This window comes from Sinocyclocheilus rhinocerous, unplaced genomic scaffold (assembly GCF_001515625.1).
Source record: "Sinocyclocheilus rhinocerous isolate Xijiao unplaced genomic scaffold, SAMN03320098_v1.1 scaffold1164, whole genome shotgun sequence".
NCBI classification, from domain to species: domain Eukaryota; kingdom Metazoa; phylum Chordata; class Actinopteri; order Cypriniformes; family Cyprinidae; genus Sinocyclocheilus; species Sinocyclocheilus rhinocerous.
This window is the reverse complement of record NW_015643253.1, coordinates 1,089,860-1,110,029: the sequence shown is the minus strand read 5'-3', so window position 1 is coordinate 1,110,029 and position 20,170 is coordinate 1,089,860. Positions and strand designations below refer to the sequence as shown.

Genomic DNA, 20,170 nt, shown 5'->3' with positions numbered 1-20,170 from the left:
AAAATGTATATACCTCGTCCTCATCCACAGTCTGTGGACTTATTTCCGTGTGGGCAGCAGGGATGCATTTAAAATGCCCCCATTTTTTGACTTAAACCAATCCGCGTAGAACCAAGTCGTTCCCCGCACATTCTTGAATCCGCAGTAGCGTGGATTTGACAGTGCAGTCTGTCACACTTCCCTCTGCGAATGTCTCGTTCAAATCGCAATCGATCACTGGGCTTATTTTATTACTAAAGCCACCCCCACTTAATTCTACAGAGGAGATTTTTTCCCCTCTGTGTGTGTGTGTGTGTGTGTGCGCGCGCGCGCGCGCGCGTGTGCCAAATTCTCAACCAAGAGGCAGCACGTGCTTCTCACAATACAGCGCTTTTAATTTAAATTTTGCATCCCCTTCATGTGTGCATTGTTTTTGATAAGCGCGAGACACTGACTGACCGGCGGAGAGCTCGTGCTGCAGGAACGGAAGGTGCGCGAGACTCGGTTTGGATCACACACACACGATGAGCGCGCGCGGTGAGGAAGCCGCCGGCGAAGCTTCAGGATCGCAGGAGCAGCCCGAGCCCGAGCCCGCCCCGGCTGAGCCAAAGAAGAGGGGACCGGGTAGACCCAGGAAGCCGCAACAGGTCAGTTTGTGACTCTTATTTCTTCCACCAATAACAACCTTTATTATTCTAAAGTTTGAATGGACGTGTTTAGACCTGCCAGGCTGCTCAATAAACATTCTTACTGTAACCATATTACTCTTAGCGCGCACTTTATGGCTCATGTTTACATGCACCCCTGCTGCAAAAACAGCTTCAACCAGACTGCGCTGGTTTGCTGGTCTCTCAGACAGGCCTGGTTGCAGTTTTTAAAGGGAATTGGGTCATTTTTCAGTTTGACCAACTTGGCGTCCAGCTAAACCTGCTGAAAACCAGCTTAGCCAGCCTTGGAGATCAAATAGACCAGCAAACCAATTTCTGGTTTAGGATGTTTTTCTATATTTGTGTACTAAGTAATGCATATTTTCGTACTTGTGCACAGTAAAGGATGGAAAGTATATGTTTATCTGGGTAGAAATATAACGTGGCCATAACCATTATATATATATATATATATATATATTCAACATTTTGATTTTATTTAGATTTTTTATTTAATTTCTGATTTTTCCTGTCACATATTTTTACTGTTAATAATGTTTTTTCCTTCACTACTTGATTTTAACATGCATGTCATGCAGTATGATAAATTATTTTTTAAGTGCAGACATTCTAATTACTTTAAGCTGTGTGTATAATAAATATAGATAATTAAAATATTACTTTCAAATAGTTTTGATGAATTAAAGTATGGCACACTGAAGGACACTACTGTCACTGCAAAGTCTGTTCTATTCTGTCAGTAAAGTGTGTTCTATTCTACTGTATTCAAGAATTTTCACTAGGCCTTTTTAGACAGAAGTTTCAAGATTGTGATTGCATTTGAAGCTTGCATTTCTCTTGTGGGGAATACCTGCAGACTGAATGTATAGCTTGTGTGTGTATTAGGTTTATTGTACGAGTAGCACTTGTTTGTATTTGTACAGGAAGCACTTCTTTCCTAGTAGATAGCATTCCAAATTATACGCTTGCCATCTGTTGATCACAACGGTCTCTAATATGTGATGCTAAAGCACTTTTGTGAATCGTTGGATAAGATCAACTAAATGCCTTAATGTAAATGTCTGCGCTACAGGGTCCTCTTTTGATTTGATAAGATCAGACCCAGTTTGCTTTAGAAATCTTTCATCAGTCCAAATAAAATTAGTATTTTTGCTTCTGAATTATGAAGGTTTTAAATGATTCACTGCAATCCATCTAAATTACAGATCACACACACACACACACATATATATATATATATATATATATATGTGTGTGTGTGTGTGTGATCTGTAATTTAGATGGATTGCAGTGAATCATTTAAAACCTTCATAATTCAGAAGCAAAAATACTAATTTTATTTGGACTGATGAAAGATTTCTAAAGCAAACTGGGTCTGATCTTATCAAATCAAAAGAGGACCCTGTAGCGCAAGTGAGTGTGTGTGTGTGAGTGAGTGTGTGGGGGGGGGGGGGGGTGTGTGTGTGTGTGTGTGTAACATATAGTTGTGTTGTGTGTATATAAGGGTAGAGAGAGAAATGTTGTATATTGGCTGTTTTATACCTGTTGATGTGAGCAGTGGTTATAATAACAACAGGCATGTAATTCAAATGTAATGTCACTGAACATCTATCTGTTTAGTCATGATCACATCCTTCAAAATTATTGTTTGAACTTTTGAGTGTTTGTGGTCAGATGATGTGATTCACTATCTTAAGTAATTCAGTAGTGACTCACTGCAATACCTCTAATTGCAAATAGCCATCAGAATGAGCTGGCAAGAGGGATTAAAAATAAAGTAAATCATTCACCCAGTATACTGAATTGTTTGGCTGGTAAAGATGATTTATGTATGTGAAAACAAATTTTAAAATGTCAAAAAAAAATTTAATTTAAATTTTTAAAATACGTAATAAGTAAATGTGTGTATGGTTGAAGGGGACCCTGTCTTTTTGAGAAGGGGGAGAGTGCAGCAGTGGTCTCAAAAAGTATTTGGACACTTCTGGACACTCAAGCTACACTTCAAATGCATGAATTTCTTTGCACTAGATGGCAAATCATGGCACCTGCACTTGGCTAAGCTATTTTTGCAATTACTTTAAAGCAGTTGGTCCCAGTATGATTTGTAGTGGATGTATGATGTCAGTTCTCCTCACGTTCACATAGCAGAGTAACCTCAAGTGTAGTTCATCACATTAACTATGAACATGATCCACTAACGTTTGACAACCAGAAAGTGTCCAAATACGTTTGCTGTTATTTTGAGCAATGTATTTATTATTTATAATTTGAAACCTTAAAACTGGTATGAAAAGTGTGTTTGTGCTTTCTTCCAAATAAATGTCACTTGGTTTGTTAATTGAAAGTGACCCATGGCTTTGTTTCCTGTCCTCATGGCCCAAGTACCTCCTCTCCTCCTCAGGAACCCACAGGAGAGCCTGTCCCCAAACGACCGAGGGGACGCCCCAAAGGAAGCAAGAACAAGGGCCCCTCCAAAGCAGCGCAGAAGGTAAGAACCAGGCAACTTTCTGCACACCTCAACAGTAACAAACAAACTCACATAGATACTTGTCACATTATGTAGTAGTATCTGTCTTTCTGTATCTATCTATCATTCCATGTCTATCCTTCTGTCAGTTGTTCTATCCTTCCACCTATTGTTCTATCATTCTATCTATCATATACCACTTCATAAGAAAAGGAATATTAACCATGGCAGTGTTAACTGAGGAAATGGGCTCTTTCCAGTTTTATGAATCAATCATCAAGAACGTGTCAGGAACATTTAGAAGCATGTGAAATGTGTCAACATCTGGGGCGTATGTATGCGCGTGTGAATGTTGGGGGCTGCCTTCTTGATGTCTCAATCATAAAGCCTGTGTGAATGGACCGCAATGACCTGAAGCCCTTTGCTGTGTGTTTCAGCACAGTAGTTAACACTAAGCTCCAGTAACGTGATGAAGGGGAATCCTGCTGACCTACACACCTAAAAGTGGCAGTGAATTCTACACACATAAAATACTCTCTCTCTCTATCTTGCCTTAGGCAAATTACCACGCATACGTGAGAGAACCACAAACATGCAGGCACACACACACACACACACACACACACACACACATGCATGAAGTGTATACTTTGCGGAGGGAGGATAGAGCATGTACTGTTACATATTGCCAAACAAACTCTGTTCCCATTCCTTGCTAATACCCATGTAAACAGAAATCATGTAAGATTTAGTTGGCATGCATCAGTTTAGCTGAATCTGACTGTCAGCATTTATAATGGCATAATTCTGTTTATGTATTGGGAATGCCTTTAAAGATGAGTTGTTCTGACAAGAGTATTGTAATGAAGTCATTAACATTTCTGCCTTGCTTGTGTGTGGTCTAGTCTGGAGGTTTGGTTTTTACAAGCATTACTATGCGATTCTCGTCTTCGAGCCGTCAAGGAGAGCTGAGTTAATAACTCACTGACAGCTCCGATCACTCTCTTTTCACAGTAACATACCACTGTAAACAGTCACGGGACCGCTTGAAAAGCTCATGCACTCAAGTGTAATCCTGTTTCATCTTGTTTAGCATTGTCATGATATACAGTGGACTGATGAATCTACCAAGATGAAAGGCAAGGTGCCTCACTAGAGACACTTCTCACAAGATTTGCTCTCCCATCTGCAATCAGTCATCTGTGTCTCCTACCACTTTCACGACCCTCAGTTTAAAGACTCTGCTTCTCAGACTGACCCCACACTAATGTTGTAAAGTACCAGCTGAGAACTCTTTTATTGGGTAAGTATTGCATGATGAGAAAAGCCATTGTTCTGTCAGGTAAATTTTCTGAGAAGATATTGGCTGGTCGGATGGATGGACTGAAGCAGGGGCGTAGCCATCATTTCAGAAGTGAGGGGGACAGAAATGTTATATATATATATATATATATTAATATAACCTATATAAACATTACAATATAACATTTCTGTAATCTATTTAACCTACCAGTCTACGTGATATTAAAAGTTGGGGGGGGGGGACACGTCCCCCGCGTCCCCCGCGTAATCTACGCCCCTGAAGGACGGATAGATAGATCGACAGATATACTGGGAGATGGATGGATGGATGGATAAACAGATAGGTAGAAAGACAGGTAGATAGATAGATAGATAGATAGATAGATAGTGCCTTGAGACAATACAATGAATAAACAAAAACCTCCAGGTTCAAGAAGTGTAGCAGTCAATAAATAATGCAATTTCACGCATTACAGATGCTGCCATTGTTAGCTTTTAATTGCACTAAAGAACCCAGAGAACTAGTATCATATGAACAATCCAGGCTAAATCAGGCTAAACAAGCCATAATATACCTTGATGGTGATTAACACGGTTTTAGCTGTCAACACGTATAACCAGACAGTTTCCGACACGGTACGATCATTTTGGTCAATGCATTGGCCCTAATGACTATCCCGAATATTTTCCATTGACTAGACATTGTTGGAACTTGATATGGGGCACAAGGGGGCTAATTTTACACTCTCCATTTGTAAGAGTGGGTTTGGCAGAGGCGAGACCGCCCCTCCCTTTCCATTAATGAGAGATGGCCTTGTCCCCGGCCTCACACGCATGCCAGGATGTCCTGGTGTCGAAGAGGACAGTGAGCACCCAGGCTCGTGTCTGTCGCAGACACGGGACTTGGCTGGACGAGACACGCAAACACAGACATGATTAATTGATCAGGGTTTCGGCTTGCAGTCCATTAAATCTCCTTATTAAAAATACAGCATCCCCAACAGAGGACTGAGGGTAGGGAGACACTGGTTAGACAGAGAAAGGCAGAGCCATTGAGAAAGATGCAGATGAGGAGAGACGAGGTTAAAGGGATTGTGTCTTTGAGAATGTGCAAGAATTATAAGCACCGTAATCTAATCTTCACATCAGATTTCTACCCATTTTCAATCCAAAAAATTGGTAGCCGGACTCAGGTTGACAGCCAAACCGTAGCTGCCTCCGTGTGTCCTTTCTAAGTGACCGGCTGTGGCGTGAACTATGACGCTCAGGTTTATGTTTCTCCATCATGCCTACGCAGAATGGTAAAGCGTCCTTGGGCTATTCAAAACAAACTGTGTTTGTTGGAGAAGTGGTAATGTGAGCCTTGACAATGTCTGCATACTTAGTCAGGGCAAACAGACCAACCCAAACAGGGCTGAACACATTACACACAGCACAAGTGACAGAGATGCATTGTAGAAACTGTTGTGGAAGTCTTCCAACAATAAGAATAGGGGTTTAAAGGGATAGTTCACCCAAAAAAAGAAAATTCTGTCATCATTTACCCTCGTGTCTTTCCAAACCCGTATGACTTTTTCTTCACTGTCATAGAAAAATGTGCTAAAATTGTACCTTTAGGAGTACAGCAGCTTGTCACTGGGGCAGTTCCTTTAAAAGGACAACTTTGTACCTTTTTCTTACTCTAAATGGTGTGTATTAGTACCTTAAAGTGATATGTACCCTTAAGGTACTGCTATGAATATTTTAGAGGTAAATAAGGTACAAAGTTGTCTGACCTATGACAAGCTGTTGTACCCCTAAAGGTACAATTTATATAAAAGTTGATTCTTTTGAAGAATATAATGAAAGTAAATGTGGGTCTGTTAATCTTCAAAATTACCAGAAGAGTGGCCCATATGACTCGTTCGCTGTATTTCAAGTCTTCTGAAGCCATTCGCTAAGTTTGAGTGAGGAAAAGACCAAAATTTAAGACAATTTACTGAAAATCTTGATGTCTTCACTAGCTGAGCACATTCTTGAGAGAAGTAGTGTTGTCGGATTCATGAACAAAATCATTCTGTTGAATCGGATCTTTTCAGTGATTCACTGTTCCAGTTCACAAAACCAGTGCTATTTTAGTATTATTTATGTACTGTTACAGCAATATTTTGACATTAGATTTTATTTTTTATATTTTCATGTTTTCATTTTAACTTTTAGATTAAATTATTAGTAATTTTATGTGCTTTTGTCATTTTTTTATTTTATTATTATTTTAAAAAATATTTCTGTATGGAGAAAACCAAATAAGTGATTCTTTCAAATACAAACCGATTATGAACTTTATGAAGTTAATTTTATTAAATACTAAATAAATTATATTTCATGTCAGCTACACATTTATGGATCCACATGTCTTGACTTTGACATACACCTAAACCTAAAAATTTTCCCATGATTCCCAGGATTTATTTTGACACCACATTGATAACTCTCTCAGATTAGTGTAAGGCTTTAGCATGCTGATGGTGTTAATCGGTTAGAGACGCACACTCTACCAACAATGATTTGTATCTCACTTGGTTGGATGTACTCTGCTGACAAACATGATACCCCTGACACCTACCCTTCCTGGGACATTCGCAGAATTCATAGATGTTTGATGATTTGAGTAAGGTTTCCTGCAGGGCTCTGCATAACAAAAGCCCACAGCCGGAAGAAAGCTTTATATCCTATAAATAATGACGACGCATCTTGTCTTGTTAATTGTCTTCGACTGTGGCAGGAAGGCACCACTGTTTAAACCCACAGCGCAAAATTCAGTGGGTTTGGCAGAGGCGAGACCGCCCCTCCCTTTCCATTAATGAGAGATGGCCTTGTCCCCGGCCTCACACGCATGCCAGGATGTCCTGGTGTCGAAGAGGACAGTGAGCACCCAGGCTCGTGTCTGTCGCAGACACGGGACTTGGCTGGACGAGACACGCAAACACAGACATGATTAATTGATCAGGGTTTCGGCTTGCAGTCCATTAAATCTCCTTATTAAAAATACAGCATCCCCAACAGAGGACTGAGGGTAGGGAGACACTGGTTAGACAGAGAAAGGCAGAGCCATTGAGAAAGATGCAGATGAGGAGAGACGAGGTTAAAGGGATTGTGTCTTTGAGAATGTGCAAGAATTATAAGCACCGTAATCTAATCTTCACATCAGATTTCTACCCATTTTCAATCCAAAAAATTGGTAGCCGGACTCAGGTTGACAGCCAAACCGTAGCTGCCTCCGTGTGTCCTTTCTAAGTGACCGGCTGTGGCGTGAACTATGACGCTCAGGTTTATGTTTCTCCATCATGCCTACGCAGAATGGTAAAGCGTCCTTGGGCTATTCAAAACAAACTGTGTTTGTTGGAGAAGTGGTAATGTGAGCCTTGACAATGTCTGCATACTTAGTCAGGGCAAACAGACCAACCCAAACAGGGCTGAACACATTACACACAGCACAAGTGACAGAGATGCATTGTAGAAACTGTTGTGGAAGTCTTCCAACAATAAGAATAGGGGTTTAAAGGGATAGTTCACCCAAAAAAAGAAAATTCTGTCATCATTTACCCTCGTGTCTTTCCAAACCCGTATGACTTTTTCTTCACTGTCATAGAAAAATGTGCTAAAATTGTACCTTTAGGAGTACAGCAGCTTGTCACTGGGGCAGTTCCTTTAAAAGGACAACTTTGTACCTTTTTCTTACTCTAAATGGTGTGTATTAGTACCTTAAAGTGATATGTACCCTTAAGGTACTGCTATGAATATTTTAGAGGTAAATAAGGTACAAAGTTGTCTGACCTATGACAAGCTGTTGTACCCCTAAAGGTACAATTTATATAAAAGTTGATTCTTTTGAAGAATATAATGAAAGTAAATGTGGGTCTGTTAATCTTCAAAATTACCAGAAGAGTGGCCCATATGACTCGTTCGCTGTATTTCAAGTCTTCTGAAGCCATTCGCTAAGTTTGAGTGAGGAAAAGACCAAAATTTAAGACAATTTACTGAAAATCTTGATGTCTTCACTAGCTGAGCACATTCTTGAGAGAAGTAGTGTTGTCGGATTCATGAACAAAATCATTCTGTTGAATCGGATCTTTTCAGTGATTCACTGTTCCAGTTCACAAAACCAGTGCTATTTTAGTATTATTTATGTACTGTTACAGCAATATTTTGACATTAGATTTTATTTTTTATATTTTCATGTTTTCATTTTAACTTTTAGATTAAATTATTAGTAATTTTATGTGCTTTTGTCATTTTTTTATTTTATTATTATTTTAAAAAATATTTCTGTATGGAGAAAACCAAATAAGTGATTCTTTCAAATACAAACCGATTATGAACTTTATGAAGTTAATTTTATTAAATACTAAATAAATTATATTTCATGTCAGCTACACATTTATGGATCCACATGTCTTGACTTTGACATACACCTAAACCTAAAAATTTTCCCATGATTCCCAGGATTTATTTTGACACCACATTGATAACTCTCTCAGATTAGTGTAAGGCTTTAGCATGCTGATGGTGTTAATCGGTTAGAGACGCACACTCTACCAACAATGATTTGTATCTCACTTGGTTGGATGTACTCTGCTGACAAACATGATACCCCTGACACCTACCCTTCCTGGGACATTCGCAGAATTCATAGATGTTTGATGATTTGAGTAAGGTTTCCTGCAGGGCTCTGCATAACAAAAGCCCACAGCCGGAAGAAAGCTTTATATCCTATAAATAATGACGACGCATCTTGTCTTGTTAATTGTCTTCGACTGTGGCAGGAAGGCACCACTGTTTAAACCCACAGCGCAAAATTCTCCTGCTTCCACCTGTCAAATAATTTCAGTTACGTTTTGAAAATTGTTGCTTGAATGACACACAATGTCCTTAGGATATACTCCACTGCTGTTCTGGCTCAGACGGTGAAGTTAGACAACGGTTAGATCAGAAATCTTGCCCCCTAACCATTACTGGTGCAAGAATTGTCTTTCAGACATCTTCAGCAACAAAATCAAGTTATGTTTTAGAAAAATATGTTAAAGACTCATTTTTCTGCTAGGTGTTTTATATTTAGAGTACTTCAGTGAACCTAAGTTGGAGCCACTATGATAGAAACACCATAACTGTCATTCATGGCCCTTATCTGGGTGGTTTTGCTGATAATGGTGCTCTTATTTACACTTGAATGGCATAAAATTCCTCTAGTGAAATATTATGCTGCACAGACCAGGAACTTGGGCAATGGAGACAGTTCCATTCCAAGCCCAGATATACCTTACAAACTCTTTCTGCATTAAAAGCATTAGAGGAAATGGAGCCCTAGCATTTAACCTTTTTCTTTTGTGACTGTATATGAAAATGACTTTGCTTGTGACAAATTGTGTGCCTAAAAAATTTGTTTAAAGCACTTGATGAAATACTGGCCACTAATTCATGGTTGTTGGCATTTGCAGAAAGCTGAGAGCACAGGGGAGAAGAGACCTAGAGGAAGACCCAGGAAATGGGTGAGTTTGTTTTCATTAGTCATATATAACTGGACACATCAATTTGCAGCACAGTCCCATTTACCTTTCAAAACTATGCAGGAAAATTCATTAGTATGCTTCTCAGTGTTTCTTCATGCTGTGAATACTTTGGAAAAACATGATATGTTGAATAATGTTTTATTTTTCATTCATTTATTATTCCATTTAATTTTTTAAATATATTTTTTTCCCAATATCATTTATGAAGACTCCTTTATATGAAACAAAATCCAGGTATCATTTCATTTTGATTTTTAATATAATGTACTTAATTATCAAAGATTTCTTTTTCATATTGATCTGGCCTATATACGCAGTCTCAGATTATATTCAATTAATAGTATTCCAATATAAATATATTCTTGTAATTTTTAGAAGCCAGTATTCATACAATTATGTACTTGTTTATCTGTACTTGGTTATTGGTTATCACTATTCCCAATGTGCAAAAGATGGTGGAAATTGAGCAATTGTCTGCGCTCAGTTTTAATTCAGTAATTCCTCCGATAACTTGAAGGTTTCAGTGTTTATCAGCTTGACATATTTGATTGATAGCTGGAGGAGTAAAGCTGCAGGCAGTTAAAAGTGCCACCAGAATGACTGCGGGGAGATACAGAAAGAATGAACCCTTTGTGGCATGCCGACTCTGTGTCCTTATGGATTTTTCCTCAGGCAGACAGGAAAAGCAAAGCATTCCGAGGCCCCTGGACACACACACACACTGACTTGAAAGATTCGAAAGTGTGTTATATATACACACACACACACACACACACATGTTTTTTTAATTAATAATATTTCAATATAAAGTCTTGGATTTATAACTAGTGACATAAATGTAACATTACGCAAACGTAAAAAATTTATTTACTACACCATTGGAGAAAAGCATAATTATATTGATTTTTCCTCAGGCAGACAGGAAAAGCAAAGCATTCCGAGGCCCCTGGACACACACACACACTGACTTGAAAGATTCGAAAGTGTGTCACATCTGAATTCACTATACGTTTTTAGGAAAGTGACAGCACAGATTTGATATACTGTGTGCAAATTTTATTTTATTATCAGATCCTTGGATCCTCAGTGTGATTTCATTACACAGTTCGATATAGTTGCATGGATTTGCATATAGCACGGGGGGCTGAAATAATTTGTTCAATACAGAAACAAGTACATTTGTATTGGAGGAAAACATGACCCATCTTGACTCTATCATCCAGGAATGCGATTTGAGTCACATGTGAGCCGAACTGTTCCAAAACACCCTTTACATCCAGGTCTCCGCTGAGCCCCTATAGCGTACATGCTATAGTTCAGCTTTTACTCACCACGTCAAACTGTTTTAGGACAGAAAATTTCAACTTTAATAGACACGCAAAGGGTTAGATGAGTCAGAGAATGAGTGCAGTCTTACTGGAGCATCTCTAGAACGCAAGAGCCTTGCTTGTGGACAAAATAGGGTTTTTTTTTTACTAATGATTTTTTGTGTGTGTTTTGGACTTCATGCCACTTTCATTTGCATTAGTGATTAGTAGAAAACGAGAGAATGTTGCAAACTGGATTTAAACTCATGGTGCCTGTATAAGCGCCATGGCTTATTGTTCAAGGCTCAAAATCCGGTTTTGTTGTGAGGTCAGTTGGATTATCTAGATTTTTTTTATTTCCTTTTTCTTTTTTGTAAATTAATCTCCTTTAAAGCACCAAAGTGTTGCATTATATTTGCATATATATATTTATATTTAGTATATAACCCTAATCTCTCCACTTAAGCTCTAAAACACTGATGTTTGTTGTACAGTTTTACTACAACATAGCAGGGTAAAACTTGATCCAGACGTTCTTGTTTAAATGAGTGTGTCAGATTGAGAGTCTGAACGGCTGAACTCTTTGGACTGAGCTGATAAAGTTCACATTTATTGCCCTATTTCCTTTGTACTGATGCCCAAATGTGCGTTCGGCTGCGCTTTCATGATGGCTACGTGATACAGGTACACACTCCCACGCACACACACACACGCACACACGCGCTTGATCCACCCACACATTGATATCAGTTAGACTTCAACAAATAGATAGTGGAGTGATATGCTTTATAGGTGCTGTGTAGACTTTCTAAACATTTTCCTCACACAACAACAAGAATAGCAAAGAAAACTGTTTATTTGTCCTAATTTAAAAGATTCTACACATAATGAAATTATTAAGTGTGAGGAAATTTTTCAAGACTGACAAATGCACCAAAAATAGCTTTTGCGTGATGCTGCATCCGACAGTATGAAGTACAGAATGAGCTTTTTCAAAATTTTTGTCTTCCTGATTGAAGCTAACAAACTAAAACTTTATGGGACAAAGGTTAACTAGAGTTGAGCTAGTCAGCGAACAAGAGATTTTTCTCATGGAAGTGTGATCAATTTTACCCTCTGGAGAAACAAATACATCAGCTCTTTCAACCATTTTCTTTTGAGAAAGGCATCAACAATATAGGAATTATATTATTTTTAGCTTCAAATTAAAATGCTGTTTTTCATTAAATTCTAAGATTTATTTATCATTTTCTTTATATTTCCTTCATATTTTTCCTTATTTGTTTTGTTAAATTTTACAAAAGAAAAAATATGAAGAAAAAATGCTAAAGAAATCTTAAAATGCATTTGTCTGCACTTAACTTAAGCTTTTTCTGTTGCACAAAGACACATGTTGCCGTTGATATGAATGTTACAATCTGGTGTGAATCTGGAGGCATATTCATCAGTCTGTGGTCATACTACAAACATCCTGAATGTGGAGTGGGCATAGTGGTATGACATCCTGTGAATAAGTCCGAGATGAACTTGCGGCCAAGTGTATGAATGATAATGAGTCAGAGATGGAAAGTAGCCTAAGAGATAGCGAGCGCTCCGTTTGGAACGTTAGGGTGTCTGAAAAAAGAACGAGCCCTGCATCTCCAGATGTGTGCCAAGGCTTTTTTGAGTTCAGCCAATGCAATTTGAGGCAGAAAACCAACATTTTTTGTCTTCCTGTCTCCTTTTTTATGAATGGGCAATAGGAAACGTGTGCATCTGCAGCCCTCCGTCCTCTTGTATGGGTCATTGTGTGTGGGTTATGATCTGTTTAGCATGTCACCGATGAATTGACATGGCCGAGAAGCTGCAAGGCGGTCTCCACATCTTCAGGGTGGACTTGACAAGAGCTTTGCCATTCCTCTTCTGGATAAACAAGTCAGTTTTCTTCATTCAGCTACCGCTCGTCCTCCTGGAACTAATTATAGCATATCCTTTTTGGCTACAAGGGGCTGCTGGAATGTTTTCATTTGGTCCCCTCCCCCAGCTAAGTATCTCCACCCCCTAAATGGTTAATAATGGAAGGTGGCTCTGGCTATGAGAAGAGAAAAAAATGCTTTAATCACGTTTATTCCACCGGAGACATTTAGGACAGACACTGAAGGCTCATCAGGACCGGTTCATCCGTCTAGGGCATTCGTCAGATTTAGTATGACCCCTGTTGAGATGGATGCGTTGAGCATCATGCTTTCAGACGGGAAATCCAGCAGTCAGAGGATGTAGATTTGGTTGGGATTCTAAAATAACATTTCGCAGGTGGCATAGCTGCTATGTGAGGATATTAGTTCGCTGCAAAAAACTGTGCTCCTCCAGAGTGATAAGAGTAAAAGTTGTTCTGATAAAGATTTTAGTTGTTTAATTTGCTAACAGGAACATTTATCCAAAAGGAATTTGTTGTTTTCAGCAATCAGCCATGTTTTGCTCATCAGCTGCTAGATTGTGTCCACAAGGAGTATTTGCCTTTTTTTTATTAGATGAATGTCAATGTTTGAGTTAACGTGTCAAGTAATTAAAACAAGTTTAATGTAACAACAATAACAAAAACCTTTTAGTTAAAAACAATAAAGACATGTTTTTCAATTAAAGCACAATAATATGATATAATATTGGTAACAAAAATTACTAAGTAACTAAAAATTACAAAAGCACCCAACACAAATTAAAATGACACCGATTGATATATGTTAGAAATGATACAAAATCACTGTATACATATTCCTGAAAAAGTATACAATAAACAATCCTCATGCATCCTCATGTTGCTGACATATATATTATGACATATATACGTTGCTTTGATATTGATATATATATATATATATATATATATATATATAATCATTTTTATGAAGCTATAATGATGCAGTATTTAGAAAACTAAATGACCAATTAAAAAAAACACATTAAATGATATTAATATTTACAACCTTGCATAGTTTCTTAATAAATCCTGAATTTTCCATATATATCACTCAGACTACTTATGCTTTAAAATTATGACCATATGTCAGATGTTTTTTGTGAAAGGACATCTTTGAGTATAAATAACTCCATTCATTGGGTGCAGAATTGCATTAGAACATTTCATTACTCGTCTCCTCTCAAGTCCTTTTGTTTTTTATAAATCAGGCCAACAGGAAGTCCTGCTATAGGGAAAATTCTGCAGATCCCCTGCACCAGTTGTAATGTTATCTGCTAGATTTGCTTCAGCAGCCAAAGACTGATTTATTGCCCCCCTCTTCCTTTTCCGGGTGCTCCTCCTGCACAGGTGCGGAGATGGACCGGGTCCGCTGTGCCGCTGAGGTGGGGGCGTGTTGGAACGGACTATCTCTGTCCTCAGACGGCTAACATTATTCAGTTGTGCACTGCAGTCCCCTTTCATACTGCCAACTGGCCGGTGTCCAGCGTGTTTACGCGTTTGGTTCCTCTGCAAGCGAGACCATGGCGGAGAAGGGAGAAGTTCTTGTGCTCTCTCTAGACCTGCACGGCCCTCCAAGTGTTAGTGCTCACTTTAGACAACAGCCCTGCTTGTGTGTTACCAAGGCAAGAAGTGGGAATGTCGGCGAAGACAATAGATTTACTTCCTGTGGCGTCTTTAAACCATGAGGGATGTCACATCTGACAAGATCTGGCCAAGAGGTTGACACTATGATGTCCACCTCATCTTACGCCAAGAATTCCTTTGATATGAGGTTGACGACAGGGTCGTGATATATATTCGCTCTTCTCTTCCCAGGTGGTTCTCTCCACCAATGTTTGTTGGATCACGTAGGCCTCTCAAACATCTGAGCAGGTCACTTTCCAGCTTCTAGCTACTGCCAAATTGGAGGGGGGAAAAAACAATTGGGATGCCGTAAACCTTAACGCTCAGACTTCTACTCCCACCTCTAGGAAGAGACGAGGAAATGAGTGAATGAATAAGTGAAGAGGCACAAATGAGCGGAGGACAGGAGACGGTGGGGAGGAAGTTCTCTCTCACACAAGGATCTGATGCTTTTGGCTGGAGGACAGACAGTGTTGTCAGGTAGTGAGGAGTGGAATCAGAGGCGAGGGAAATTGGAGGGAGAGTCTGGCAAGGAAGAGGGGAGGCTCTCAGCGTTTCAAGGGGAACAAGGGCTGCGATTGGGAGTCATCCAACAGTCTCGATTTGGTGGGGAGGCTTGGAAAACCCTCAGCCATTGCCAAAGTGTGAAAAGATTTTTTTTCTCTCTCTTTTTTCCTCCTCCTTCCCTTTCTTAATGTGTCCATGTGTGAGGCGGGAGGAGGGTATTGTGATGGGAATTTGGTGTCAAACATCAAAACCTTTTTATAGCCTTCGCGAGCCTCCCGGGCAAAATATTGAACTCTGCAGTCAGCTGAGGTCCTGTCCTTCTCTGAGTCAGTGGATTGGCCTACGCTTGGTCTTTCAGCCTGTTTTTATTCCTCACATTTCCTATTCCACACTAAATGAGACTGGAAGAGTAAGATGCTGTCGGCTTTATTTAAGCTTGTAAACAAATACAAATGTTTGAAGAACACCACAGTGAGACTTTGCTTTTAGTCATACGGTGTCTACATGGGCGTCTACATGGGCTACTACGTTTAAATTAAAACTGACCCTATTTACTTTATTAATACATGTTCTTGGTTTTATTGTGCATGATTCATCAAGGCACATTATTCAAATTATTTCATCAAAATTTAATAACTTGCTCTGCCTAGACTTTTCTTTCCGTATGATTCAGCTAGACTAATGTTAATGTAATATTATGTTAAGGAAAGTGCAAATATCTATTTAGACTTAATGTATTTAATGACAGTTCATGCAATAATTACTATGATAGTTATAATAATACTGATAGATTTGAAAAAGAAAAATTTTCTTCACAAAAATTGTACCTTTAGGGGTACAAAAGCGGCAGTACACTTAAAGGGACACCTTTTTGTACCTGATTTACCCCTAAAAGATTGATAGTAGTACCTTAAGGGTAGATTAAGGGTACATATTACTTCTTTAAGGTACTAACCCCTTATTTACACTGCACGCGTCTGCGTCGCGTTACAGTTCCGACGAGGTTTTGTTCCATCCTACGCGCCGGTGCCAACTCACACCAGGAGCATTTTAGAAGCGAAGCGACAGGATTCGCGAGACCATGTGATTTGCCTGTCCGATGTTGTTTGTCTTGATTATTGGGTTCTAACATGGCTAAGTTGGCTTAATGTTTGTTTTGTCCGGTTTAATTATGTTTATTGTTTTGTTTATTGCTGTGTCCTACTTTGTTGTGCTGTAGACTAAAAATCCAGTTATGAACGACAAGGATAAAAGATTTGTAGCTGTGTATGGTCATCTAAAATACATCCTCAATTATCTTGTATCTATATGTCACATATCATTTCTGGCCTCCTGGCAAGGATATAGTAGTGATGTGAAATACGTTCGGGAGTCAGCACAGGGTGTTTATTTTGAAATTGACAGGATTTTATGACTTTTATTTTGTATTTACTGTGAGGCTTGGACATGGCGTCCGTCAAAAATAGGCGAGGCGAAGCAGTGCGAAGAGCCGCTTCTGGGATGCTTCTGAAACGTGCCGCGGTGCAGCTGGTGTAAACACAAGCATTGACTAGAGTGGCCACGATCAGCTCCGGTGGCCGCGTCGGAGCCGTGACGCGTGCAGTGTAAATTAGGGGTAACATGCACCTTTTAGTGGTAGATAAGGTACAAAATTGTCCCAGTAAAAAACTCCTGCACTCCTAAAGGTACAATTTTTGCACTTTTATCTGAGACAAAATTTTTATCGTCTTCACAGTCGACAACAAACTCTCACTCTGGCTCTATTTTGATATGTAACGCCCACAATTTTCAATCAAGTTTTGCCATACATTTTTTTTTTCAACAAGCAAAAAGTCATACTGATACAAACTCTCAGCTGTGAAATATAAAGTCTCAAATATGAGAAACAAAGTTGCAATCACAAGAAACTTTCGTCGACTTTTCATCTCATAAACATGACTTTTAATAATTCTGACTTTGTCATAATGATGAATTTTTATCTCATAATTTTGACTTTTATGTATGATAGATGAAATCAAGTTTTGTCATATATTTATAACTTAACATTTTTAACTTGAGTTGGATGTTTTGGAAATACGTGACATTACAGAAGTAAAAAGGGTTGTGAATGTCAAGTCATGTTGGCTTGAGTTGACGTGTCTTTCTGTCAATTTTAGAGTTTGCCAGCATTAATAATAAGAAGGTCTTGTGGGTTAAAACAAACTTCTTGTTTGTACAGCATGTTACTTTTCATAGTTTTGATTTCATTTGGCAGGACTCTCCCAATTAGACATAGTTGGATGGTGACTAGATTTTTGTAATGAGCTGCAAACATTTTATTAGCAATTATTGGAACCCTGGGCAGGAGTTGGGGTCTTGAAGTATGCACTTGCAAAAGCTTCGTTTACATTGTGGCTTGGAACCGTTCCTGTCCCTCACTTGGACGGCTGTGTGAGTTAGATACAGCATGAGAGAGAGAGTGGACATCTCTACCTCATTCCCTGCATTCCCCGAGCCCTCTCCCCTTCTCTCGTCTCTTTTTTTCGATCTCTCTCTCGCTCTGTATCTGGGGCCCGAGAAGCTGAATTCCTGCCAACAGGGACATGTGTTCAGTCTGGGGCTCTACTCACACTGCAGGAGTTTGCTGGGACCACCTCAACGGATTTCCACCGGTGACCCCTGTGACCTCTCCCCCTCATCTCTCGCTGCCCTCCCTCCCTTTCCTGTTCTAGCTTCTGGAAGCGCTTTAATAATTTTTCTCTGAGCCAGCGACCATAACAGCTGCCTCGATAGGTGATCCGGAGATGAGAATGTGAGAGGTGAGAGATTGAAATGGGGGAGAGAGAGAAGGGCGAGAGAGAAAGAGAATATAATATTGAATTATATTACAATAACTAAGTACGGTTTCCCCATATTAGAGAGATTTAATAGTGTAGTGCTTTCTGTTGTTTTATTGATTGATTAATAAGTTGATATTGCATTATTTTAGCTTGTATGAAATAGAAGGTAATTGTAACAAAAAAATTCAAAATAAGATTGCAAGATAAAAAAGTCTCAGTTGTGAAATATAAATGCATTACAATATTGAGTTATCCCCTAAAAAAGTAACTAATTGCGTTACTTTTTATGGAAAGTAATGCATTGTTACTTTTGCGTTACTTTTTCTTATCTGGGCTAGGCTTGCTTGTTTGTTTTTAATATAAAAAAGTTAATATTTTTGGCAAATGTAAAAGCCCTATCTTACCAACAGTGAAATGAATACGTTTTAGGCTGAAGGAAAAGTAAATTAACGTCTGTACAGTGGAAGGCACAGCTCAAACAAACCTTTCAGCTGTGCTGCCATTCTGGATTGCATGAAGAATAAGATGCATGAGAAGAAAGTTCAACACTCTTCAGCAAAAAAACACACACACACACACACACACACAAATGTTATATTTATTCAAAGTCATTTTTGCTTATTAGTATGGTTGAATTGGATCATTGAAGGTCAGCAGCAAAGACACTGATTATTAAAATGGGATTCAATACATAAAGGATATTTGTGTTATTTAACATATTTAATTTGAGGAATACTGAATCTGTTTTTGTGCAAGTGAGATTAGTAAATGCATGCTATTTGAATAAGTAAAGATATTTTCTTGTAAATTAAAAAGTAATGTGTTACTTTAGTTAATCTAAAGTAATCTGATTATGTAACTCACGTTACTTGTAATGCGTTACCCCCAACACTGCTTATAATTATGACATAATAATAATTATGAGATAAACCGTAAAAATAAAAACATTTAAATTGGCTTTTTATCTCATTGTGACATTATAACAAACTTTTTGTCTCATAAATGAATCTTTTGATGTTATGTCATAATTTTTTTTATCATAATTTTATTTTTTGTTTGTAATTGCGACTTAATATGTCATAGTGTTGACTTTTCATCTCAGAAATTTGAACTAGTATATATTTTGACTTTTTGTCATAAATATGACTTTTTACCAAAATGTTTTTTCTCCTGGAAATGGGTTTTTATCATTTTAGTTCCTAATTTCATAATATATTTTTGAGAACAGCACAATGCAATCATTTGCAATCAACGGTTCAATTAATTTGTCCATAACGGCAGCATCAGTGCTGACATGTGTGCTGACGTGTGAATGAATAAAAGAAAAGTGAGGGAGAGGGCGAGGAAGTCAGGAACCCTTTGTGTTTGTATGAACAGGGAAAGGTATGTGGCATACATTATTGATGGTGACACCTCTGCGACACGAGTCCTTTATCATGGTATGGCCAGGCGGGGAAGCGGTTCACACAGAGGGCTGCACACATGCATTCTTTCACTGCCGTCTTTCTCCAGGCTCTTCCAGGACATTTCCATGAAAACATGTATGTTACAGTGACTTTGATTTATACACCCCAAATCTGAAGAAAAACAACCCCAGATTTAAAGCTGTTAGAAACTATGACAGTATTATGAAATGTTACCAGGTTCAGGACCTCTGTATTCACTCTTAAAAAAAAATACTTTCAGAAGTTTGTTTTCAATGTCTGGGCCTTTACATAGATATTATTTGCTGAGAATAGTGTGTATTTATATGCGTAGTGGCTCTTGATGCGCTGACGCCAGCCTCAGTCCACTCCTGTGCAAAAGTCTTAGGCCATTAGTATTTTCACCAGCAAAAAAAATTCTGGGTTTAGTCTGTCTGAGTTTCTTCATATAATCCCAGACGGACTGGATGATGATGAGATCAGATCTCAGCACTGGCTGTTGTCAGACTCCTTGTGCATACAAAAATCTCACTGGATTATTCCAATTAATGGCAAAATAATTGTTTAG

The 20,170-nt window shown here is 38.6% G+C and overlaps 1 protein-coding gene across 2 annotated transcripts in view; it reads left to right on the top strand.

The window, feature by feature from the left end:
- Positions 1 to 328: 328 nt before the first annotated feature.
- hmga2 (high mobility group AT-hook 2) overlaps positions 329 to 20,170 on the top strand; it is a 30,552-nt gene continuing 10,710 nt past the window's right edge. For both annotated transcript variants that reach the window (XM_016574642.1, XM_016574643.1), the window contains exons 1-3: positions 329 to 626; positions 3,049 to 3,135; positions 9,894 to 9,944. In XM_016574642.1, coding sequence (XP_016430128.1) covers positions 504 to 626; positions 3,049 to 3,135; positions 9,894 to 9,944 — 261 coding nt within the window. In that variant the 5' untranslated portion in view covers positions 329 to 503. The remainder of the gene's footprint in view (positions 627 to 3,048; positions 3,136 to 9,893; positions 9,945 to 20,170) is intronic.